The sequence below is a fragment of the Malania oleifera genome, chromosome 13 (assembly GCF_029873635.1).
Source record: "Malania oleifera isolate guangnan ecotype guangnan chromosome 13, ASM2987363v1, whole genome shotgun sequence".
Taxonomy (NCBI): domain Eukaryota; kingdom Viridiplantae; phylum Streptophyta; class Magnoliopsida; order Santalales; family Ximeniaceae; genus Malania; species Malania oleifera.
The window spans coordinates 25,115,882-25,141,106 of record NC_080429.1 but is presented as its reverse complement, the minus strand read 5'-3'; the positions used below and the strand labels follow the sequence as shown (position 1 = coordinate 25,141,106).

Genomic DNA, 25,225 nt, shown 5'->3' with positions numbered 1-25,225 from the left:
TTTGCAGTATATTTATTCCTAGTAACAAAATGATCATCCTATAGATTTGATAGCTTACAAAAGAAAGAGCATCATCATAGAGCAGATGGCAACACAAAAATGTGTTATTTCATCAAACATGGAATAGCTGCTACCTTGGGGAAATTTGAATGTCAAGTCCATGTTATAGAATAACAAAAATGCTTTATGAATACAACAATTTTAATTTGTAACTATCAAATTCCTACAATACAATCATTCTATTCTTAAAAATAGACATTCCATGAGCCAAATGTAACATTGATGTTTGGTATTTGACCATCAAAATCATCTAAAAACATCCGGACTCATCTATGTTACCTATTTGTAATTTGTGAAAATGATACATTTGAACCTACTTCTCTCGTCAAGAAGCAATGACATAAATTCAGGTATTAGAAATAATACAAAAAAGAAGTCTAAGGTAATCCACTATTATTCGGATTCATTCTGAAATCATCATATTCTATCATATTCTATCTAAGAAACAAAACCACAAGCACCTGGGCAATTGAAAATCACCATTCATCTTCCCTGTATTGCCTCATGTTCCATAATGACATTTACATTCTGTAGAAGCAAAGGTATAGTTGCTCAAAATTTCTTCGCAAGACATTTTTAGGCTGTTCCTATAGCATTACACAGCATATCAATTGGATCCCTGACTTTCCAAAACAAGAATGACCTGCATTACCGTTTAATGGCGAACCTAGCAAGCAAATGAAGTGTTGAACCGTCAATCAAGATGCTTTTCATCTGTGCAGAAATTTTCTTAATTTTAAATCAAGATTTTCATTATAATTGCTTTGAGAGAGAGAGAGAGAGAGAGAGAGAGAGAGAGAGAGAGAGAGAATATTCATCACAAACAAGACATAGTTTAATTTGCAAACAAACCAGTCAATAAAATTTGCATATCCAACTTATGATGGCACTGCTTGGAAAAAGACAAGCCCAAATCTGCCAACTCAAGCTTAGCAATTTACACCACAGTTTTAGTGGGCAGATATAGTTAAAAAGGGGCAACTATTATTGCAAGTCAGATTAATGAGCCTAGCATAGAAAAACTAAAGAATCACATCAATCTGCTTAGAGGAATATTAAGTATGGCTGGAAACCATAATAAGGCATTTTTATCTTGGAAACAGGTAACTTAAAAGAACAGCTAAATCATACCAGGAGAAAATCAAAATCTTAGCAGAACATTACTCAAGTACACTACCATACTAGCACAAAACAAAAGAAGAAACAAAACAGCAGATTATATAACATTGGGTTCATGAAGTTAAAAAAAAGGGGGTGGGTGGAACTAATTGCATAAAATCGAGGAAACAAAGTTTGACACTGTCCAAATAAAAAGGCGTCTATTGTCATGCCAAAGTTTCTTCTTATTACCAGAAGCAGATATCACTCAACAATGGACGAAATAACGCCGGCTCCAACAGTCTTCCCTCCTTCTCTTATAGCAAATCTCATCCCTTGCTCACAAGCCACAGGCATTATGAGCTCGACAACCATCTTCACCCGGTCACCAGGCATCACCATCTTCGATTCCTCATCCTTATCATTCATGATGGATGCCACCCTCCCGGTAACATCAGTTGTCCTCATGTAGAACTGAGGCCTATAACCCGCAAAAAACGGCGAGTGCCTTCCACCCTCTTCCTTCTTCAGTACATATACAATGGCAACAAACTTAGCATGCGGGGTAATGCTGCCAGGCTTAGCCAAAACCATCCCTCTCTGTATATCAGCCTTTTGGATACCTCTCAGCAAGATTCCCACATTATCCCCAGCCAGTGCCTCATCAAGAATTTTCTGAAACATTTCAACCCCAGTCACAGTTGTGTTTCGAGTCTCTCTTAAACCCACAATATCCACTGTATCTCCAAGCTTAATTGAGCCTCTCTCGACACGGCCAGTGGCCACAGTCCCACGACCAGTGATTGAGAACACATCTTCAATTGCAAGAAGAAATGGGAGATCAGTTTGGCGTTGGGGAATTGGGATATAGTTATCCACGGAATCCATAAGTTCATAAATCTTATCGACCCACTGATTCTCCCCTCGTTTAATGCTAGGATTCGCCATTAAAGCCTCCAAAGCTAAAAGGGCTGAACCAGAAACGATAGGCACATCGTCACCTGGGAATTCATAAGATGAGAGAAGCTCACGAACCTCCAATTCCACAAGCTGCAAGAGCTCCTCATCATCGACCTGGTCTTGCTTGTTGAGAAAGACGACCATATTGGGCACGCCCACTTGCTTAGCCAACAGAATGTGCTCCTTCGTCTGGGGCATGGGGCCGTCGGCGCCGGAAACCACCAGGATTGCTCCGTCCATCTGGGCGGCGCCGGTGATCATGTTCTTCACATAGTCCGCGTGGCCGGGGCAGTCCACGTGGGCATAGTGGCGGCTCTCGGTCTCGTACTCCACGGTGGCGGTATTAATGGTGATGCCGCGCGCGCGCTCCTCAGGCGCAGCGTCAATTTCGTCGTACTTCTTCGGTGCACCGCCGCCCACGGAGGCGAGGGCCATGGTGAGGGCAGCGGTCAGAGTGGTCTTGCCGTGGTCGACGTGGCCGATTGTGCCGATATTGATGTGGGGCTTTTTGCGCTCGAACTTGCCTCTGGCAGCCCGAACCGTGAGGAAGCGGCGGGTTGAGGTGGAGGGGGCGCGGGCGGTTGGGGCGCGGCGGAAGACGGTGGAGGGGTTGGTGAGTAAGGAGGAGGAGAGTTTTGGGGGTGATTTTGAAGTGGGTCTCAGCTTAGTGTTTTGGGTACGGAAAGTGGCGGTAGAGAGTGAGAGAGAGGAGGTGGTAGTGGTGCTAGTGGCGGAGGAAGAAGGTGAGGGTGATGAAGATGGGACGTATGGGTAGAGGAGCTTCGAAGAAGCTGATGCTGTTGCTGCTGAAATCGCCATGAGAAGTCACTGAACAGAGAGAGAGAGAGAGAGAGAGAGAGAGAGAGAGGAAGAAGAAGATGGAGGAGGGGATTTGTTATCTGAGGGAAGACGAAAGAGGGCCTCAAATGGGCTCTATCCGCTTCTGCTTCAAGGAGTGGCAGAGGACTCAAATGGTCGAATGTTAGTTTCACGGAAGTTCTGTGCAACACTCTTCGTATTGCAACACGTGTAAATCGGAAGAAACCTATAAAGGATTTGGCCACCATTTAAATTGCTAGGTGAAGAATTAAATTAATGAGTTCCTAAGTTTATAGAAAAATTCAAATTATAAAAATTAAACCCAAACTAAACCTATTTATGAACAACTTCTCAAGATATGCAAGTCAAATTCAATAAATTATATATTATTATTATTTTTTAAAAATAGATAATTTATAGTATTACTATGTGATTTGAGATTTAAAATGTATTAAACTGTCACAATATTATAGGTTTATTAGAAGTCATGGGTACACTAAATAATGAAATGTCCCCTCCAAAATCAAGACTTTACTTTTGACACATAGCTATTTGACATCCTCTAATTGTGGGAGGTGGGATCAAAATCCTACATTTAGATAAATATTATCCTTCATATATGATATGCATCGTAAAATTTCTTCTATACCCCACTGAAAATCACAAATACCATCAAGAATGTAATTGTGTTTTTGCAATTTTAAAAACAATACTTTACCCAAAATGGAGAGGATAAGAAGCACAAGTGATGTCGGACATAAGTAGAGAGAGAGAGAGAGAGAGAGAGGAGTACAAGAGAGGCCAAGGAAGAAGAGCAACATAGAAGAGAGAATAAAGAAAGTTGTTGGGCAACAGAAAACATAATACAATGGAGAAAGATCATAAGGAGAAGAAAGAAGAAGAAAATAAAAGAAGAGGAAGGAAAAGAAGGAAGGAGGGAGAGTGCATGAGAGGGAAACTGAGTGATAATTGATTATTACATGCATTAGAAACAAAGCATTTATGCATCTAACATTACAATTAAAACAAATATTTACAAAACAAACCTAATTAAAATAAGAAAGTACAAAATAATCCCAAAGTACTTAAAATACACAAAAGAATCCTAAACTAAGTTTCTAAAATAATAGAAATTTTCCTAAATTAAGGTGAAAATCCCAGCTACGCTATAAACGCCTAAAATTCTCCATGGTGGTTCTCCATCAAACTCTATTGTTTGAGAAAACTTGACATTGAGTTTTCGAAATGGCAGCTATAACTTCAGGAATAGGAACAAAGTTGAACATGTAGACAAATTAAGAAATTGCATGAATTACATTGTATTGTCTATCAAAAGAGTATCTAAAATATCCTTTTAAGTTCAAGGAGCAAAGAAGATTGCAATATCCTGTAATAAGATAATAAGTCCTCCAAACAAGAAATCAATTTAATATATGAATATATTGGCAACTATCATATCCAAGAATGATGGACAATGTTTCATTAGACTTGGTTAAAGAAGATGTCAAGGGAGAAGATGTGGCTCAAATCTATTGGATGGACGTGAAATATTCTAAAGGGATTTTCAACAATAGGAACCATGATAAAAGAATTTTTCAACAAACTTTGGAGCAACCAATTGCTCCTCATTCTTAGGGTTTGAGATGGGAAATTGAGATTGAAAAGCAATGTCTTAAATAATCATATTTATCTCATAGTTGGCAACTCATCTTGAAGTTCATTGCAGACCTCAACAACCAAGGTTGGAGACAAGCCAAGGTCCATCTCTGATCTAGAGCCTCCAGCAGTATTTAGGGTCACTAAAAAAGATCTAAGGCCTCATTTTGAGAAGATTCACAATTCACGTCCACAGAAGAATTTAAAAAATTGTGCACTATCATTGATGTAGTCATGATACTCAATTATGCAAAAATTTGCATGGGTAGTTATGATATTTGATTCTTTATTCTCAACTATTTGAATTTTCTCAAGCATAAATAAGAACTAAAATATTGAAGGGTTTGCAACCACTCCCCCTAGGGTTTCCGCAGGGTAGAGCTCTTTCCCATGGCAAAACCTAGGTTTTCCCCTTCTTTTCTTTGAGTATATCTCAGTCACTTAACTACAATAGCAGACCACTCTCCCCCTTCTTCCCCAGATTGTGCAAGCAGATCTCTGTCAAGTGCTTGAAGGTCCTCTTGCTCACAGATTCTGGTGTGTTTCCTGGCACAATGCAACTAGAGTTAGAAATAGAAGAAAATTCACGAGTAGCTGAGGAACTAAAACAACTTGTTTTGGAGAGTTTTTATCAGAGAAGATTCTCAACACGCAATATCTTATTGAAGGCATGGAGCAAATCTGGTAAAGTTGATATTAAGGAAATAGGTAGGAATGTTTTCATTTTCAAGTTTGATTCAGAAGAAACTAAACCAAAAATTATCTAAGGTGCACGATTTGTAATATGGAAATTAATGGTGCTAACAAAATAGAATTAATGGAGATCATTCGATGAATTGGGATTTTCCTATTGCCCCTTCTGGATACAGACAGTGGGTCCTTACATAAGCAAGGAAAATGTAAAAAAGATAGGTGAATCAGCTCGAAGGTTTTTACAAGCAGATTTACTTGAAAATATGCTTCAACCCTGGGAAAAATACAAAAGAGCGAGTCTTGATAGAAGCAGATAAGCCTCTTGTTACAGGTTTGTAATTAAAAAGGAAAAAAGAGCGAGATCTCTGGATAATCTTCAGATATAAGCGACTCAATGATTTTTGTTACGGTTGTGGAAGGATAGGCCATAAACAAAAGATGTGCAAGAAAGAAATAACAGTTGATAATAAAAATGACATGACCTATGGACCAGAACTTAAGAGCAGCACATTGGGTTAACAAAGCTTGGCACTCATAAGCGTCCTCAAAACCAGACGAAAAAGCCGATAAATTGTCCTTTGTCAACAATTGAGGACCAATCTAACAAACAAGAAGTTGATTCAAATGAAATATTTGAAAAACAAGCAATGCAGAATCTAAGAAGGAAGAGCTCTAAATCATGATGGGCTAATTGACAACATTGATACAGTTTCCCCCGAATAAAAGCACCAAGCTACTTAACCTGGAAGCTGTTGGTTAACACTACAGTAAACACTCCATCTCCTAGTAGGGGGAGTTTGCTTATCAAACTCAGTGAGTAACCTCCCAAGGAAACAAAATTTGAATTCAAATAGTCATGGAGAACTCAAATTCAAATCATTACAAACAGAAGCAGATTCTATATCACAAATACAAAGTCATTGAGAATGCAAGGAACCCAGAGATGCTAGTTGAATTTATGCAGGAGTCATGACTATTGCTAGCTTTCACAAACTGTCTACCAAAAGGAAAATTCCTTGGCCTACCTTGTTACCAAATAAAAGAAGAAAACTTCTTTCTGATTTTGCAGAGACAAGCCAAAAAGAGGTTTCAGAAGGGAATGAGGAGATCACGAAGAATTGCATAGGAATCCAAACAATAGAGGGAAGGAATGCTAGATCTATAGTTGAAGATATTGTGAACCCTACTAGACATCTAAGCTGGTGATTGTCTTAAGATAATCCAACATATCAGATCTCAAATGACTACCCACTCTAGCCACTTTGTACATGTCAGCAAGAAGGCCAACGACCTCGCTCACTAAGTCACTAAGTACCCGCTTAGGTAGCTTTGTTGAGATTATCAGACGAGATCAGCCTCAACCCTCTCGATCTTCCTCAATCCATCCTCCAAGCTAGGTCTGTAGATCTTCAGCTCCTTCCCCTTCACCACGATCTATTAGTTCTTCATCTGAATCCATCTTTGACACCCCTAGGGTCTCATCTTTACTCTAGTATTTCTCTTTCTATCTCTCACATTGTTGGGGTTTTGTTTGGTTCCTTCATCTTTGGTTCTGTTGCGGTCTGTTTGGCTTGTCTCAGGTGTCTTGTGTCTTATTTTTAGCATCCATTTCGCCTAGAAACAAAAAATTATTGGAATTTTCTCTTGAACATCTTGGGAGGGTCTAGGACTACCTTGTGATCATGTAAAAATTGATCTAGACTGAAGAAACTGTTTAGATTGGAAGTAGTGTTGTAGGCTGATAGCTGGAGAAATCTTTCTTCTTCCAAAGCCATGTTGTAAGCCTTATAGAGGTGAGACATTTTCGAATATGGTTTTAATATGCTTCTGATTTCATCCTTCAACCCTTTTTTAAATGTAATCACCAATTTAGGTTCCTCATTAGAGCACATCAATGAGATATCTCTAAACTTAAGTTAATAATCAATGGCACTAGTAGAAAGTTACTTGAGACTACATAGGTGGTCCACTAAGGCTCCCTATAGGGAATACGAGGAATACTTCTCAACAAAATATATCTCATTTCAGACTAAGTAGTAAAAGATATTCTCCATGATTGTACTTGTCTCTTTCAACTTTTTGCCAACATTGACACGCTAAACCAAGAAGTTTTGATTTAGCTAAACAAGATATTCTAGTGGTCATACAAATCCATACAAATTGAAATGATCCTCCATGTCATCCAACCAATCTAAGAAAAATTGAGGACTTGAACAATCATCAAAATGAAGAGGACACCTAAGTTGTATTAATTGTTGAGAATTGCCATCTAAGTGGGAACTAGATATGAACGGACCTATCATTTAAAAAAAAACAAAAAACAAAAATCTAGAGAGCATACATGGACCAATGCAAATTCAAACAAGTACAAAATAGATAAACAATATTGAATCAATTTCCATGGAGTTAAAGTAATGTAAGTTCATACAATGTTACCAAAAGGCCCTTGTCCTAACTTTGTAGTTTTGAGAGATTCTTCACATATTTTACTTCAATTCCTTGCACATGCTCCAAGAAAACTCCACTAGTAAAACTGAAAAAGAAAGGATGTTGACACACTCCAAAAATATGTATTAAAGAATCAAAGATGGATTTCTTCAAACCAACATCAAAATTTCACGAAGAAAATGTAATCTGTTGCAGGAAAATCTCTAAGTTATTGCTATCAAGTCTCAATAAAGTGTTGCTAGACTTAATTCATACTCAAAAGCAATGAAAATTGAATTGACAACCCAATTTCTCAAACTAACTTCCCAATTTCTCAAGTCTCCACCAAATAAAAACCTACAAAATTCAGCAAATAAAGTTGAATCTAGTGTTGGTGCTGAAATTATTTTCCAAACATGTAACATGCACTAGATCTTGAATGTTTCTCAATTCAGCTTCAAAATGTTGGGAAAAACCAAAATAGCAAGGCTAGAAGCAATTCCTCACAAATTTGGAAGCAACAAATGATTCAAAATATGCATCATGCAAGTGTCATCAGTGCGAGGGAAAAATGAAGCAGATTTGAGTTGGTACAGTGCATGTGCCACTAGCAAGGATCCTAAGTTGATGATTGATCGAAGGGTCTGAATCGAATGATAGTGATGGTGTGCTTCAAAAAGATTGGATTTTGAAGGGGTCAGCAGCTAGAAAATTTCAAGTGGCACATGGAGTCGCACCCCTCATCAAATGATCCAAAAAGATTGGATTTTGAGAGTAGTCATATTAAGACTTCACTGAACTTATACATTCATATCATACTGAAGTGCAATTTGTAATTGTATTGAGCATACTGTTGTACATCATCTGCTTAATTTAGAAACACCTCTGTTTGTACACGAATTTGTTATTACTAGTTGTATTCCCGACGGGTTGTCAGAAGAGGGAGACTAGCCCTGTGAATAGTCCTAAACTGGTTCAAATCCGGTTAAGAGAATTAGATGCACCAGCTTGTAAGGTGTTGTAAACAGTGCCGCTCCACCCGTTAAGTGAGCAATAGTGGTAATCCTTGGTCTTGTGAGCTGAGGCGGGGACGTAGACAGTATTGGCCGAACCCCGATAATATTTCTTGTGCTTGCTTTTAATTTTCACATTTTAAATTTCAGCACTTGAATTTTTGCATTTAATTGTTTAAATATTTGATTGGGTTTATGATTATATAGAAAGACCCTAGGTATGTGCAATACTGTTTTAGGAATCTGAATTGACCTAGGAGAAAGTTTAAATTTCCAATTCACCTCCCCTCTTGGGAATACACCAATTCCAACAATTGGTATCAGAGTCTCGTTGCACTAGACTTAAACGTTTTTGCAAAAAGATCGCAATGACTCAATTTGGTGTATCCCTATTCAACGAGGGACAGTTACCTACTAGCCCTCCATTGTTTTGTGGTGTAAACTATACCCACTGGAAAATTAGAATGAGCGTTTTTATAAAATCAATGGATTGGAGGGCTTGGTAGGTGATTGTTGGAGGAACTTGTATGCAAATGAATGAAAATGATACTACTTTAGTGAATGCAAATTCATATGCCATGGAGATTTTATATTGTGCTTTAGAATCTAACATTTTTCATGGGATCATAGCTTGCACGAGTGCAAAGGAAATCTAGGATGAATTCGAAACAAAATATGAAAAATCCCGGGAGAATGAGACCACCACTCAGGAAGTGGTAAATGATAGGGAAATTGCATTAATAGAAAAAAACTATATGATTTTAACTCAAGCTTAATTGATTATTCTTACATTAAATGCTATGATATGTCAAATGCTGAATCATCTGTTAAATATCATGATAATTTTGTTAATGATGCATGTGATGATTCTTATGCTGAATGATGTGTTGTGTCATATGATGAATCATCTAATATTCCCTGTGATAATACTGTTGACATTGCATGCAATGATTCATATAATAACTATGATATATCTTATGATGAATCATGTGCTAAATTGAATAATGAAAGTCTGCATTCATTTGAGAAGCTAGAGAATGGTTTATTGAAAATGAATAAGTTTCTAGCTAGGATGTCTGAGCAGAAAGGGTTTTTGAAAAATCAAAACAAAAGGGTAGCTAAACAATTAGAGGAACTAAAAGCTTATCATGTTATCATTGAGAAGAAAAAGATAAAGAAAGTTTTGAAAATTATCTGCTTAGAGAAAGAAGTAGATGATTATTCTAGAGTTACACTCAAAGCAAAAATTGAAAAGAATAATCACAACAAACCCTTAAGAATTAAAAGAAAGAAATTCTTCAAAAAGGGTCCATCTTTCAAATCCCACAGTCATAAAAATTTTCATGTATCATCTGGAGAAAATAGAACAAATAAGCAAACTCCCTCACATGCTCATAAAGCTTGCTTATTTAATGAAATGAAAAGGTACATTTGGTTTGCTTGTTTTTGTAGAAGTGCCAAAGATTTAGAAAAGGAAATGATGTGGGTAATTATGGTGAGTAATCCCATGGGACAAGAGGAAGGAAGGGTTCCAATTGAAATCAAATAATTATTCTTCCTTAGAGCATAGGATTAGCCATAAGGGATAGTAAAAATAAGGAATTGGTAAAAATCAAGTCAAAATTGCATTGTTGACTATGTTCGGTTGACTATATTTGCACGCCTTAATGAATTCAGCCGACCGAACGCTTCCTCGGTTGACTGACCAAACTTAGCTCATAAGGCATTTATTGTGGTTCAATTGACCGAACCTTGTGGCTATATATAACTTCACTGCACAGAAACATCAGTTTCACTCTCAAAATTGAGAAACTTCCTCTGTTTTTCTCTATTTCCTAGTTCTCCCATATACTACCTACCAAAAGCCATTTGCCCAAATCCATCTTCACCATGGCAAGGCCCGATGAACGTATGGACAGACGCCCAGGAAGTCGGTTACGTGGATAATAACTGATTTCTCTCAGCAGCTACCACAACGAGATACGTAAGGGACTTTCGTCCCAATGAGGTCATCTTAGGTAAAATTCTTGACCTAACCTTTATGGAGCAGCACTTTGGGAATATAATTGATATGTTTAACTGTTTAGGCATCAGAGTTGGGACTCATTCATGTCCTACCAGCCTAGGGGGTATTACCCTACATTCGTTAGATTATTTTATGCTAAGTCATGACGATAGTGGATGCTACTCCAGGGTTCTGAACACTAATCTGAGGTTTGACGCCGACTACCTGGCTGAAACCCTTAACATCCAGAGGAGCGAATTTGAGTGTCCGACTGTTCCAGATGCTAACCCTAATCATCCTCCAGATTATAGGTCCTTCAACCTAGAGGCTAAGATTATGCATCATTTGATTACTTATAATATCTTGCCTAGAGCTGGTTCCAGGGTCCATGTGTCCCATCTGGACTATTTTTTCATGTGGTGTCTTTTCACTAGAAAGAAATTAGACCTGCCAAGCTTGATGATTAAGTGAATGTTCTCTAGGACTGTTGGCCGCAGGATTATCATGCCATATGGAGGGATACTGAACGGGGTGTTCGAGAATATGGAAGTGACCAGATCAAATGCTACTGTGCTTAAGAGAAGGAGGAACACAAACATGTTCTCCTCAGTCACTTTGAGGTTTATGGGATATGAGTTAGTTGGAAATATGTGGTTGCCCACTGCTGGTAGGGGACAGGCTGACCAGCAAGAAATTCCACAAGATCAGCCACCGCAGCCTCCGCAGCCATCGTATACTGATTTGATGGCTGCCATCACAGGTGTTGCTTCTTCCTTCACCAAGTTCAGAGAGTCTCAATTCCAGATCACGCAGTCTCTTCAGACAGACATCAAGGAGTTGGCCTCGTCATCTCATGCTCAGTATACAACTCTGTAAAATAAGTTCAGAGAGTTTGCTATCTCCTTGAAGCAGAGACACAGAGAGCTAGAAAGCATCATGGTTGTTCACTTCAACGAGCTGAACGATCGCATTCATGAGTTGAACAATGAAGGCGATGATGAGATGGACATAGCCAGAGATGAGGCAGGATCTTCTAACGATGGAGACAGTGCATAGGCCTTAGGAGAACATTTTCTTATCTCTTTAGTTGCTTACTTTTTATCTTGGTCTGTATATCTAAACATCATACATTTTTCTTTTCATCGATTGCACTGCACATTCACTCACTATCCATTTTGCACATCTGATGGTTGGGTCATTAGTGATGGCTATTGTTGGTGGTTGAACTGATAATATTGATGACTATATTACTTGATCATGCATCGACCGTCATTGTTGTTTATGCTTTACTGATTATATCTAGAACGCCACCTGCATGGCTGATGCAGTGATGTATAATACTAGTGCATATTCTGTATGATTTTTATGACTTACAGGTTTGGGAAATGTTTGTTTTACAGCCAGCATGCTGCCGAAATTTCTATGTATAAAGATGATTATGATAAAATCAATGTTAAAATCTTTTTGAAAGGATGAGTGAAAACAAAATAAATATCGAACTTCATCCATACATAATCATCATATACTTAGGGGGAGCTGAACTCTGTTGTAGAGAGAGCATAAAAGACTCATTTGCATCACGTTTAGCTGTTTAAGTATTGAGGCTCTTCTGAGAACCTTGAACATCATATCCAGTTTCTTAAAGTCTATAAATTGATATAGATTATTCTAGGTTATGAGTATTATTTCATGCCTTGATATCCTTCTTGCTGATGCATCTGTAGTCTCTTGAGAACGTATACTGGTTGACCGTTTTGGAAGCAACAAATGATTCTAAATATGCATCATGCAAGTGTCATCAGTGTGAGGGAAAAATGAAGCAGATTTGAGTTGGTACAGCACATGTGCCACTAGCAAGGATCCTAAGTTAATGATTGATCGAAGGGTGGTGAGTTGAATGATAGTGATGGTGCTCCAACAAGATTGGATTCTGAAGGGGTCAGCGGCTAGAAAATTTCAAGTGGCACATGGAGTCACACCCCTCATCAAATGAAGATGGAATTTTATGGATTAGTGTTTTGGGGGTTTAATTTTAATGGTGAAGGAAGGTGTTACGAAATATTTGTTGGAAAGCGGTGTTCAAAATTTCAAGGGCACAACTGTAATTTTAGAAAAATCTACAGATGATGAACAAAATTGATGTAGAATCAAAATCCAAAAATAGAGAGAGAGAGAGGCGTAGTGTTGACTTTTTGAGTCTGATCCCTAGTTTTGATAATAACAAACCGCAAGTTACTAATGTGTGTGTCTAAGTACTTGAATAGGTTAATCATTCAAAACACACACATGAAAGTGATGTGGTTGTTAGAAAGATCTTAAAGAGCACATACTCCTGGCATAATCCATGAGAATCTGAAGAGTAAAAGAAAGAAGAAGAAGATTTTCATTGTATTGCTTTTAGTTTTTTAATTTGTTCTCTAATATATTTGCATGACATGCATGATAGATTGCATAAGCTCAAAAAGACCATAGAATAACTATAGGAATCCCTCAAGTAATTAGGTTAATAACTCACATTAATATGGATTTAACTTGGGTTTTTATTTTGGCCAAATATGGTTTGTGGACAAATTCAGTCGACCGAACCTTGGCAATGTAAAATGCCTTAGTCGATTGAACTGGGTGGAAGTCAACATTTTGACTTCTCTCGGTCAACTGTGGAAGACAGTCGACCAAACTGGCACGTGTCTGACCCCAACAACTTAGTCAATCGAACCATCAATTCAAAATTGCCTTGGTGTACTGAACCTCAAAGGGTTCGTAAATCGCCCTAAGTCAGTCGACCGAACCTTCAGTTCAAAATAGCCACAGTCGACCGAACTCCTAGAAGTAGTCGACCGAATTTAAAATATAGTCAACTGAAAACTCTCGGGTTGAACATTTTTAACTGCAGTAAAACAAGGTTAATTTTAATTAACCTTCATTAATCCTTTCTAAAAAGACTCCTATGTCCCTCAACGGTTATAATTTTGTGAATGTCTATATATACTAGTTCATTTGGAACGATTAAGGAGATTAGCAAACATCATTAGCCAAAATCCTCTGAATTTCCAAATACTCATATAAGCTAAAAATCCCTCTCTTACTCATCCTACTTGTTAAAATCCTTTGGTAAGAGTATCATTGAGATTGTTCATATCAGCTTGCACCCTCATTGTATTTGTTTGATATTGATTTTATTGAGAGTAAGCTTAAGAGTCTCCTTGTGATTTAATTCATAAGTCTTCATTGAGAATACTCTCTAGAGCTCGTGAGTCTTACATTATTGTTGCAAGTATTCAAAGGCTTGTTTTTTGTGCTATTGTGAAACACTTTTAAAACAAGTTTGATATTCAAATATCTCTCATACTTATTTGATAAATTATCTTTGAGATATTTGCTTGTGCTCTTGAGATCTTTGAGGATATTACTTGTAATTGATATACGTACATATCTTGACTCAAAGATTCATTCATAACACACTCTCACATATTGCTTGATAATATTGACGTTATCTTGAGAGTAGTCATATTTAGACTTCACTGAGCTTATACATTCATATCATACTGAAGTGCAATTTGTGATTGTATTGAGCATATTGTTGTGCATCATCTGCTTAGTTTAAAAACACCTCTATTTGTACACGAATTTGATATTACTGGTTGTATTCCCGACGGGTTGTCAGAAGAGAGAGACTAGCCCTGTGAATAGTCCCGGACTAGTTCAGACCCAGTTAAGAGAATTAGGTGCACCGGCCTGTAAGGTGTTGTAAACGGTGCCGCTCTACCCATTAAGTGAGCAATAGTGGTAATCCTTGGGCTTACGAGCTGAGGCGGGGACATAGGCAGTATTGGCCCAACCCCGATAACATTTCTTGTGCCTGCTTTTAATTTCCGCATTTTAAATTTCAACACTTGAATGTTTGCGTTTAATTGTTTAAATATTTGATTGGATTTATGATTATATAAAAAAACATTAAGTATGTTCAATACTGTTTGAGGAATCTGATTTGACCTAGGAGAAAGTTTAAATTTCCAATTCACCCCCCCCCCCCTCTCTCTCTCTTGGGAATACACCAATTCCAACACGTAGCGAAGAAGAACCTAGGTTATTAGATGAAGCACTAATAGCTATTAGATTCTAATCAATTACAAAATAACCCTAAATATTGCTATTAGATTCAAATCAATTAAAAAAATAACCCCTAAAATACCTAAAAAACACAAAGATAACCCTAAACTAATTAAATTTCTAAAATAACAAAAAAAAAATTCCAAACTAAAACAAAAATCCTAGCTACAATATAAACATCTAAAGTTCTCCATGTGGTTCTTCTCCATCAAAGAGGAAGGGCTAAAGAAATGTCCAAACAGCCAAACAGTATACCATCCGAGCAAATGAATAGAATCACAAACTACTCAAGAGGCCAACAGCATAACAATACTTTCACAGCAAACAACAAAAAGTTTCCATCAAATCCTAAAAAGAAAAAAGAAAAAAATCCACAAATTTAACGTAGAAAAATATGAGGACAAAAGGCGCCAACTTCCCTTGAGGTTTAGCTCCCAAGAACATCCCTAAAATTTGGAAAAATGACATAGATCTCCCTAATGTTTTGTAAATTTCACATACTTCCCCTAACATTAAATTTTTGGTACATTCATACCACCTCCTTATGCATGTCTTTTTGCAAATAGAATGGGAGATCCGCATTTTTTGCTAAATCTTAGGGAGGTCCGTGGAAGTTTTAAAACCATGGGAGAGATCCGTGTCTTTTTTCCATATCTCAAAGGACGTTTGTGGAATTTTTGAAAATCTCAAGGGAGGTCGCCAAACCCTAGGGGAGGTTAGTGTCCTTTGCCCAAACTAAAAATGTATCAAAATAAAACATTCAATCCGGTACCCTTTTCATGTCGTTAATATAGAAAATGAAGCAATATGTACAACTATACACTTCATAAAAGGTTTGATTGACCCACTTCAGTTCAGTTCTAAGTAGCCATTACAAGGAAAATCAAACCCAATTTGCGGATGGTTTGTGTTCTTTTTAAGCATGGACAAGCTTATACTACAAAAATTACAAGGCAAATCTGGCTGTATCTCACCCTCAGGAGCATTGCACATCTATTAGCAAATGAAACTCTGGCTGGGTCTTTCATGGTTGGTCCCTTGGTCTTTAAGAGTCACCCTCCACACTAAATCTCCTAAACTAATAAAAAAATTTTCTCCGGCAGGCGGCAGGCAAAACAATTATGCTGCATTTTCTCCCAAAATTAGTGCAATATCCAGGTCTCCGCAGCTAACTTAAACCTCTTTAGGAAACAGATGCAGCTACAGAATTGTGTGTGCTTGTTATGAAGGGTGCATCTTACCAGCAATCCCCAGGTTGCATCTCTGAAGAAGTTCCTGATGGAGCTTCGAAGGTAATTCCTTCAAAAGATCAGATATGGCCAGTTCATGCCTCCTCTTCAGTTCATCTACCTCCTTTTCTTGCTTGAACAACAGATGTTTAAGTTTCTCCTCAATGGTTCTGACATCTTCAGATTCAGGCTTCCTTAAATTTTTACTCTGCCCTCCCACTGAATGAGACACATTGGCTGCAGGTAGAGCAGCAGCTGCACTGCTTCTATCAACTAATTGTGAATCTGCAAGCACACTAGTTTCATTTTTCCTCTCGACATCAAATTTGAGAATGTAGGCATCCTCCGCTTGTTCCAATGAAGCAATTTTATTGGGAGTATCTGCATCCCAGATGTTCTCACAAAAAGATTCACCATCTTTAGCCAATATATCTCCAAATTTTACCAGCTCTGACTGAGAATATAAGTTTGCAGGACCAGGCTTTACCAGAGAGTTTCCTCCAACCCCCTTGGGTGAGTCAGACCAGTACTTCCTACCTGAGGACATTCGATCCAGAACAAGACTACCAGGTGACAAAGAAGTCGATGTAGCAGCACCATCCTTTGTTTCAGAGGCATAAGTATCAGGGCTTGCAACTTCTTGATCAAAATTATCTCCTGAAGTTTCTCCAATTGTCCAGTCAGGAATATGAGACCGAATTTCAGAGTCAATCATTGCAGCAATGGCTGAAACATCTTGATCTGTAAGATCCAATTCCTCAACCATTTCACTGGCAACAGCAATTGCTGTATCAGCCTCAATATCAAATGGAAAGTGTATGTTGCGAAAATGACCTGGGACCACGGGGAAGGTTCTCAATTACATAATCTATAATTGCTACGTCTCCTGGGAAGAAAACTGAAAAATTGTAAAAGAAAGGAGTACAACTAAGGACCTGTGGCATCTGCTATTCGTAATTTTAGGAATATTGTAATTAGGTCTTTCCTCTGACCTTCCACCGTGAAGTCTCGACTTGCATCACGTTGGGAAGCCTTTGCACTTTTTTTTACAATATTGAACCGTTGTTCTTCATCATCTGCATTTGTTCCTTGAAAGTTAGGAAGAAAAAACAATATATATATATATATATATATATATATATGTAAAAAGTCCAAAAGTGTTAATCTGATTTTTTCCTGAATGATGTGGTATTGATCGCAATGTTTGACCCACACTTTCGCTTTCATCATCTGATCGGAGAAAAGGATCCATTAAAAGTTCCTTAGCAGGCAATCTTTTGGAGACGTGTGCAATACATTTCTCTATAAATACTCTGACTCCAGAATCAGTTACTTTTGCCAGTGATGCTGGCTTGACTCCCTGCATAAAAAATAAAAAGCAGGAAGAAAAAGAAAAATATATATATTAAAAAAATATATAACATAAACCATGATATTGCTTTCTATTACTGTACTTACTGAAGATGGAGGCAATCTTGAAGTTCAAAGACAACATACGCACAAGTACAGTCTCCATCGGATCTTCTGCGATTAGAAATATTCTATTTTATGGTTGTATTTTGATATTTTTCAGATTAAATTGCTTGGTGCTTGAATTATTGGGTTATTATGTTGTCAAGTATTCGAGTCAGGTTATGGTTTTATTACATTTGGGTTTTCCTCAAATTTTCAAGAAGTCATTTCCTTCTAAATTTGAGTTTCAAAAGCATTTTTCAAGAAGTCATTTCATTTTCTAAGTTTGAGTCGCAAAAGCTTTTCATCGCTTTAAGAAGAGTTGAAGAAAACAAACATTCATGCATTTCTCTCCAACTATAAGTGCCAAACCACGCCATAAATCACAGCACTGCAGCATTTTGGCCTGAGCATTCCTCCCAATAGTAAGCAAGAAGCAGAGAACTTGTAGAGACCCAAACTCGTAAAAATAAGAAAAATATAAAAAAAGGAGATTTTTGTAGGCTTTATCGATGAAGCCAATGTTCTTGTTGACGAATGCCCTTCAGTGCTTCATCACCGAGATTCAGAGTCTCAACGATGAAGAGATCCCGACCAATAGGAAAAATATCAGGTTTTGGTTCGTCAACGAGGGAGGAGATTCGGCGACGAACAGCCTTCTATGTCTCGTCAACGAGGGACCAATTCGTCGACAAGTCTGACCAGGTCAAAAGGCTTATAAATATCAATATCATTTTTCATTACTTAAGGGTTAAGAAACCCAAAATTCTCTCTCTCTCTCTCTCTCTCTCTCTCTCTCTCTCTAGAACCGGCGAGTTCACTCTCTCTCTCTCTACAGTTCTTCGTCATTCGTCGCCTATTTCAACGATCGAAAGTTACTGCGAGGATCAGGGAGCTAGGATCTATAGTTCTAGCGGATTAGATTTTCAGTTTGGTGATAATGGTCGGGATTTGGTTTCTGAGTGTTTCGGTTTCTATTTTGAAATCAGGTAAGGGGATTATGTTTAATGCAGTGTTGTATCGTTTTTGAACCAATAGAAATGTTTGTGGGGTGAGTATGTTATGTTTTTAGTTGAGATTTCTAACTGTTCAAAAGGCTCGTTTTCAAGCCTAGGATACTATATGATATTTTGAGTAGAAATGAACGGTGGAAAGATCGGTTTGTTTCTACAAACCATTTATATAGTGTTTTCATGGTTGCCTACGAGCTATGTTTTTAATATGGAAAATTGTGTGGCAGGTGAATATTGTTTTGAGAATTATGAAAATATCAGAATGGGTATGTTTGTGTAATACTAAACTGTTTGCGAAATATACTGAACTGTTTTGAGAAATGCAGATATTTTATGAGAGGGTCGAGGCCCGAATTGGTAAGAAAAAGGGGCCGAGGCCCGAGTGTGTATTAAACGGCCAAGGCCGAGATTTATAAAATAACAAAATTTTATTCAGAGGTTGAGAGCCAAGTTGTAACAGAGGGGCTGAGGCCCGAGTTTGTACTTTATGAGAGGGCCAAGGCCCGAGATTGTATTAAATGGCCTATTTTGTGAAACGAGTTTTAAAGTACAGTTTTATTTACTTAAATTGCACGATATGCTTTAGGAAACCTGTGAACCTTGTGTTGCGAGCGCGGTACCATTGCTATAAAGAGTTTCACCATTTGACCGTGTGCGCCCACATTTACGAGCATGTGGTGTTGGTGGGTGGTCCTAGCCGATTGACCTAGACGCAATCGGACCCGCAAGTGAGCTTGCAGTAGTCTGCTGACGTATATAGTGGGGAGTTGACTTGGCTTGGGTTGATCCCCCGGGTTTTTGTCTAGCCTTCGGGCAGCACGACCCTGGCCACAAAGGTTTATGCATGGCGAGAAATTCTAAGGTGTATCTTTTATGCATATCTGTATATTTATGTAATGATATAAATATTTTCCAGTATTGATATATGTTATGAGAAATGAATAGGCATACTATGTTTAGTAAAAGAGAGAAGTAAGATTCTAGTATACGCTGAAAAGCATGCTGCCATACACTGTCATTAACTTAATCTTCCTTACTGAGAGGTGTCTCACCCCGTTATACAACATATCTTTTCAGGGAATCCCAGAGATCGAGTTTAGTGGGATCCAGGGGGTGGAGACTAGTTTAGTTACTTTTTGTAAGTGTCTTCAAGAACTCATATATGAGTAGATTTGGTAGTATGCCTTCGGGCTTGTATCGCTGGTCATGTGGACCGAGCATGTGAATTAGTTTATGGGATGTAATATGTGTATGGACAGAACCTTGATATATATATTGATTTAGACTCTGGTAATAGTATGCTGAGATTGTTTCATTTATTCCACTGCATATCGTGTATGATATGATAGTATCAGGTACTCAAATGTAACTAAAGTAGCATCCTGGGCCCACGTGTTGGGTCGGGGTGCTACAGAAATGCTCTAAAGTATCGGGGTAATCCAGCAGGCAGCAGATCCATGCTCCAAACAAACCAAACAGTTTATTCTAAATGCACCATACAATAGAGCAACGTGGAGGCAAAGAATGAACTGGATTTACCACTATAACAGTTCATGACTTGTAAACCAAGGGAAAGTGCCTTATTAGGCTTCCTAATCTACAACAGGTCATTGGTGTTGACTATGTTAAATATTACCCGAACAAAAAGAACCCTAATCTTACATACGGAAAAATCTCAACAAACGGCTCAATACCATTCACATCACCATTCACAATGCCATTGACAGTATTCTAATTCCACCGGCTCTCCAACTCAAGCCTCAACTTGTGTTCCATTCTAACCCTCTTTCAGTCTATAAAGTCTTGAAAACTTTCTACCTTCCATTAGCCCTAAAAGGTAAATCCAAATCCACCAGGCAGTCTCGTACTATTAGAGAGACAAAAATTCCATTCCATCAGCACAACCCCCGGCTAGACAGTGCAATTCAACAAGAAGCAAGTTCATATAGCTAAAAAACAAATGGAAAGCAGCACTACAGTAATTGTTTGTAGTTGATTGCTGGAGGATGTCTAGTTCTCCACAGGTTGTATTTTTTTGTCTTCTCTAACGAATGAAATTCTTTCTTATTGAGAAATAGAGAAAGAATTAAATATGTAAACCAGGAAAAGCTCACTCATTCAAAGACTATAACCACTCCAAAAGGATACACTCTATAGAAACCCCAGAAATATGGCTTATCTCTATAAGGGGACACATATCTTGTGAGTGAAATATAGATAATTGAAGACATCACATGCATTAATTATATAGATGATCAAGAGAGTGAGAATAAACCAATTCAATATTACCATGTTCAATTCAGTGCGAATAAAACCCAACTCTAATCGACTGGAGTAAGTCAATTCTCAATTACTTGAGGACAGCAGGCATGAATAAACTCTTAAATAAAACACAACCTCAAATTCACGCTGTTATGGACAATGCCGATGTCCAAAAAGAACCATTCAAACTTACTCTCCAATGAAAAAAAATTAAGAGGATTATTTATATAAATTACTTAATACATGAAAACAGGTTTTAAAGGCAATATTGAGTTTTTTTATTGATTTAAAAGCATAATAACAATAATAGGGAAAAAAAATCTTACGAAGGGCAGAAAAAAAAAAAATTTAGGCTGCAATCATTGTTTTTCACACTTCCCTGAAAAAATGACAAGTTAAACTAAGAAATTTTCACATTAACATGAGTATGCCACTGTAACTTGTATGTTTATAATTCTCAAACTAACAGAACTATAGGAAAAACAGAAGTTGCTTACTGATGTTACTTTCTTGTATATTTGAGCAGCATTGGTGCATTCAACATATGGGTACTCAAACGTCACCAACTCCAGTAAGCACATGCCAAATGCATAAATGTCAACAAGCTCATTGTATTCCTCCTCATAAAGCTCTGGTGCCATGAACTCTGGAGTACCTGAATTGACAATGACAAGTACATTGACACACTTCCAACACCAGCATGGCAGCCCCCATCCAAAAGAATTTTGTGCGTGTGTGAATACATGCATGTGTGCACGCGTATGTGAGTGCACGCAACAGCCAGAGAGAGAGAGAGAGTACTCACCAATAACACTGTGAGCTGAACGAGCTTTGCAAAGAATGGCCGCAAATCCCAAGTCACCGATTTTCACCTCTCCTTGGTTACCATTCACAAAAATGTTATCACACTTCAGATCTCGATGAATAACTGGCGGGTCATGACTATGAAGATAGGATAGACCCTCCAGGATCTGCCTAGACCATTTCTTTAATGCTCTCAAATCAACATGTTTATGTTTCTTACGATACCTGGACAACAGTTGAAGATAAAAATTTCCCAGATTCAAGGAAATCTAATTCCAAAAAATAGAATATAATTTTTTAAAAAATAAAAAATAAAAAACATACTGCCGCAATGTCCCCGAAGTGAAAATCTCAGTGATAAAATTGATATGCTCATGTTTGGTGTCAACCCAGGAGTTGTAAAATTTGATAATGTTCTTGTGCTTAAGAGTCTTGAGCAAATGAACTTCTGAATAGAGACGTTCCAAATCTTCAGAATTTCGCAAGAGATCAGCCACCCTGACCTGATTCCAAGCCACCTCAATTCCTTCCAATTCATCAAATGCTTTATATCTAAAAACCCATAGATTTTCATCAAGGACACGCAAGAAACTATAAAGTAATAGTGTAGTGTCTCAAAAGGATACAAATGCAGCCAAAACTTGTCGTTCGATACACATAATCAAAATTACAAGGGCAATTGATTAAGGATACACTTTTTTGAAAGCCCCTTTTCCAAGAACCTCTTTATACTGCAAAAGCATTACAAAAGAAACAGAAAGACCCAGTAAGACACAGATGCAGCGCGCGCGCGCACACATACATATGTATTAAATGAATAATTGTTCAAAGCCTAATCCAACAAATAGAGCCATTGCGAGATCAAAATCCAGAGCATTAATTAACTTTCAGAGATGAAAAGGCCGCTAATTCGTAGTATTTGTACAATAAACGAAGTCAGAATAGAGACGAACAAGAAACAAAAACCCCGGAATCAATCAGAAGACAACAAAACTAACCCGACCGTATCGACCAGTGGGATCAAGCTGTACGAACTCAGCATCAGAATCTTCCGGCTCTTGTTCAGACGAAGAATCCTGGGGCATTCTTGACCCGCGCGAAATTCACGAAATGAAAACCCCAATTCACCGCAGACCCAGTCACCCAGACCAAATTCCAACACAAGCCAACCCACCAAATTCTCTCCCTCCCAGCGCTCTGGGTTCACTTCAAATCACAATTAATACAACAAACCACAAAACAAGCCAATTTCCAGAGTCAAGTATTATCGTACATGGAGTTTCAAAACTCGAATAAATGAGGAAATAAATGAAGCAGAGAGAGAGAGAGGAATTTGGGAAGGAATGAGAATAGAGAGAGGCTGACGTCGGCCCTGCAAATCAGCAAATAGACCGGCAGCAGTGTAGACTATATATGACTGACGGCCGTTTTACCTCACAGCGTTTCTTCATATATGCATAGTTCGACGTCTGTCTTTTATTAATTGAGTTTTATTCTTTCATATGATGTTCCTTTTCTCAGAAGACGAGAAATAATTTCTTTGAATTATTTGGAGAGAGCTGGGCAGCGCGTTTTAGAGCAGGCAGAATAAGGCGTGCGCATTTAATTCCGTGAAAAAATGTTTCTATCATTACTTTGGATTTTCAACTCTCCCTATGGATAACAAAAGGTCCTTGTTCGTCTCTTTCTGGTGTGGAAATTGAAAATTATTTTAAATATAAAATTGGGAAAGATGATGAGTAAATAAGGTTGAACATTGTTTGGGTTCACATTTTTTTGGAATGATGGTACAAAAGTCACAATTTATTGTGCTATTGTTTATATTTTATGAAGTATAATAATTCAAGTTTTCATCTTTATATATATATATATATATATATATATATATATATAATTATACTTTGACTATTAATTTTTAAAAATTAAACTCAAAATTGTAAATCTTATACTATGGATAAAATTAATTGTCTTATCATTTTTATCAAATATTTATGCAATTATAGGTTGGTCTACGACTAGATTTTTACGACGTGACAAACTATTTTTATTTGTCTTTCTAATTTTCATCCAATTCATCTCGCTAAATTATTTTTAAAAATAAAAAAAATTTATTTATTACTAAAATGTTTTTAAAAATAAAAATAAAATAGACATCACATCTAGCTAATTATGACAAAAAAATAAATTACCTGTCAAGTCACACAATCTAAAGTGATATGAAACTAATTCTATTAAATCATAATTTTAAAAATTATTATTATCATATATATTTTCACTAGATAAAATTTCTGTTACCAGCCTTGATGTTTAAGCATATGATTTAATGTTTGCTTTCTTGAATTTAAACTATGAGACTGAAAATGAAACCTTTCAATCAAATGTTAATCTGGAATAGTCTCCCAAAAAATATAAATAAATGAGTAAACATCATAATTCTAAATTTAAGAAATTTCTTTATTTTGAAGTAGTAGATTGGAGATGGGGAGTAATGCAGACTATGCAGTGATTGCAAGCTTCCCGGATTTCTGAGTGGCAATCAATTCTTGCAGGTTCTGGAAACGACGAAGGTAAGGGTGGTGGGTCGAGGGCAGATGGCCTCACATTTATTTTCAACAACTGCAAGATGTACCCCTCATAGTTTGTGGATCTATCCTAGGATGATTTCCCTTTAGAAAATTCAAGGATGTCAATCTCAAGTCACCATCTCCCCAAGGACCCCGACACAAGGATATAATAGAGATTGATTACCTTTGTTGAAAAAGATTTTAAAATGATTTTTCCAGTGCCTTAGCACTTTAGATTACAAGGTGCCCATAAGGGTCATTTTGGCTACCCTTTCTTTTTGTTAAGATTTCCTTCATCCTTTCCATGGATAAAAAGCCATTTGTGAATATTATGATCTTTAAAAAATACCCTTTCATGTAGCTCTTTTCGTAATCTAAAATTATTACACTAATTTATGTGACTTTATTGGCAAAGTGGTCAATGCCGCTCGTGCTTTCTATCAATCACTTTCCAATTAAGTCGCCAAGCAATCTTAAGTTAACTTTTTATTAGCCACGTTTTATCAGCTATCAGTTATTTCTCAGCTACTGTTCTTTTTATCAGTCACACGAGGGGCAAACTCACCCCATAGGAACTCATTTGCCGCATGAAATCATTAGAACAGGGCACCTTCCAGGCTCCCGTCTTACCCGCCAAGAACCAGATGCAAAATTATAGTAAAGAATATAGTTGACTAGCCGAGGGGTTTGGATCATTTATCACGTTGGTCTGTCTCTGCTAGTCGTGTATTTTACAATATAATAAAGCCTTTGCTTTTATAATTTTTTTTTTTTTTTGGGGAATACTGAGTGTCCAACCCATCTGCCTTGGGCCCTGACCAGAGGACAATGTTGCCAACAATTTTCAACTGATTGCCAATCAAATTTGGCCTTTCAGGCTAGAAAAGCAAACTCTTGGGCTTCAATGAAGTGCAAGTGAAGCAGATCCTGATAGACCAAAGTATGGAAAGATGGTAAGAAACATACATCATGCAGATATTGTTAAAGCAGTAGATTCTACAGCCCCACAATATATTTTTTAGCATACCCAGTAGTTGACAAGGGGGGATGCTCGGAGAAA

The 25,225-nt window shown here is 37.4% G+C and overlaps 2 protein-coding genes across 6 annotated transcripts; both read right to left on the bottom strand.

Annotated features, from left to right (window-relative positions):
- Positions 1–359: 359 nt before the first annotated feature.
- On the bottom strand, positions 360–23,148 carry LOC131145552 (probable serine/threonine-protein kinase WNK3). Of its 5 annotated transcripts, XM_058094698.1 has the most exons (9): positions 22,600–23,148; positions 22,295–22,332; positions 21,926–22,153; positions 21,603–21,826; positions 21,295–21,452; positions 17,250–17,430; positions 17,006–17,149; positions 16,083–16,904; positions 4,795–5,139 (listed from the first exon to the last, which is right to left on the bottom strand). In XM_058094698.1, the coding sequence occupies exons 1-9, from the start codon at positions 22,684–22,686 to the stop codon at positions 5,039–5,041; spliced, it is 1,983 nt and encodes a 660-aa protein (XP_057950681.1). In that variant the 5' UTR covers positions 22,687–23,148; the 3' UTR covers positions 4,795–5,038. The 5 variants fall into 5 exon arrangements, 4 of the variants coding, with proteins under 4 accessions (XP_057950678.1, XP_057950681.1, XP_057950677.1 ...); XM_058094695.1 differs by lacking the exon at positions 4,795–5,139 and adding an exon at positions 360–727 and having other exon boundaries at positions 21,295–21,826; positions 22,600–23,065; XM_058094694.1 differs by having other exon boundaries at positions 21,295–21,826; positions 22,600–23,065.
- Positions 1,189–3,084, bottom strand: LOC131145553 (elongation factor Tu, chloroplastic-like). Its single transcript, XM_058094699.1, has one exon. The coding sequence runs from the start codon at positions 2,935–2,937 to the stop codon at positions 1,423–1,425; it is 1,515 nt and encodes a 504-aa protein (XP_057950682.1). The 5' UTR covers positions 2,938–3,084; the 3' UTR covers positions 1,189–1,422.
- Positions 23,149–25,225: the final 2,077 nt, after the last annotated feature.

Excerpts from the sequence above, each read along its gene's own strand:
- LOC131145552 (XM_058094694.1), bottom strand. The coding sequence starts at position 22,686 with ATGCCCCAGGATTCTTCGTCTGAACAAGAGCCGGAAGATTCTGATGCT. Across the intron at positions 21,827-21,925 it reads ACTTCGGGGACATTGCGGCA|GTATCGTAAGAAACATAAAC; the intron begins GTATGTTTTTTA and ends ACTGTTGTCCAG. Across the intron at positions 17,150-17,249 it reads GCGATCAATACCACATCATT|CAGATGATGAAGAACAACGG; the intron begins CAGGAAAAAATC and ends AAGGAACAAATG.
- LOC131145553 (XM_058094699.1), bottom strand. The coding sequence starts at position 2,937 with ATGGCGATTTCAGCAGCAACAGCATCAGCTTCTTCGAAGCTCCTCTAC.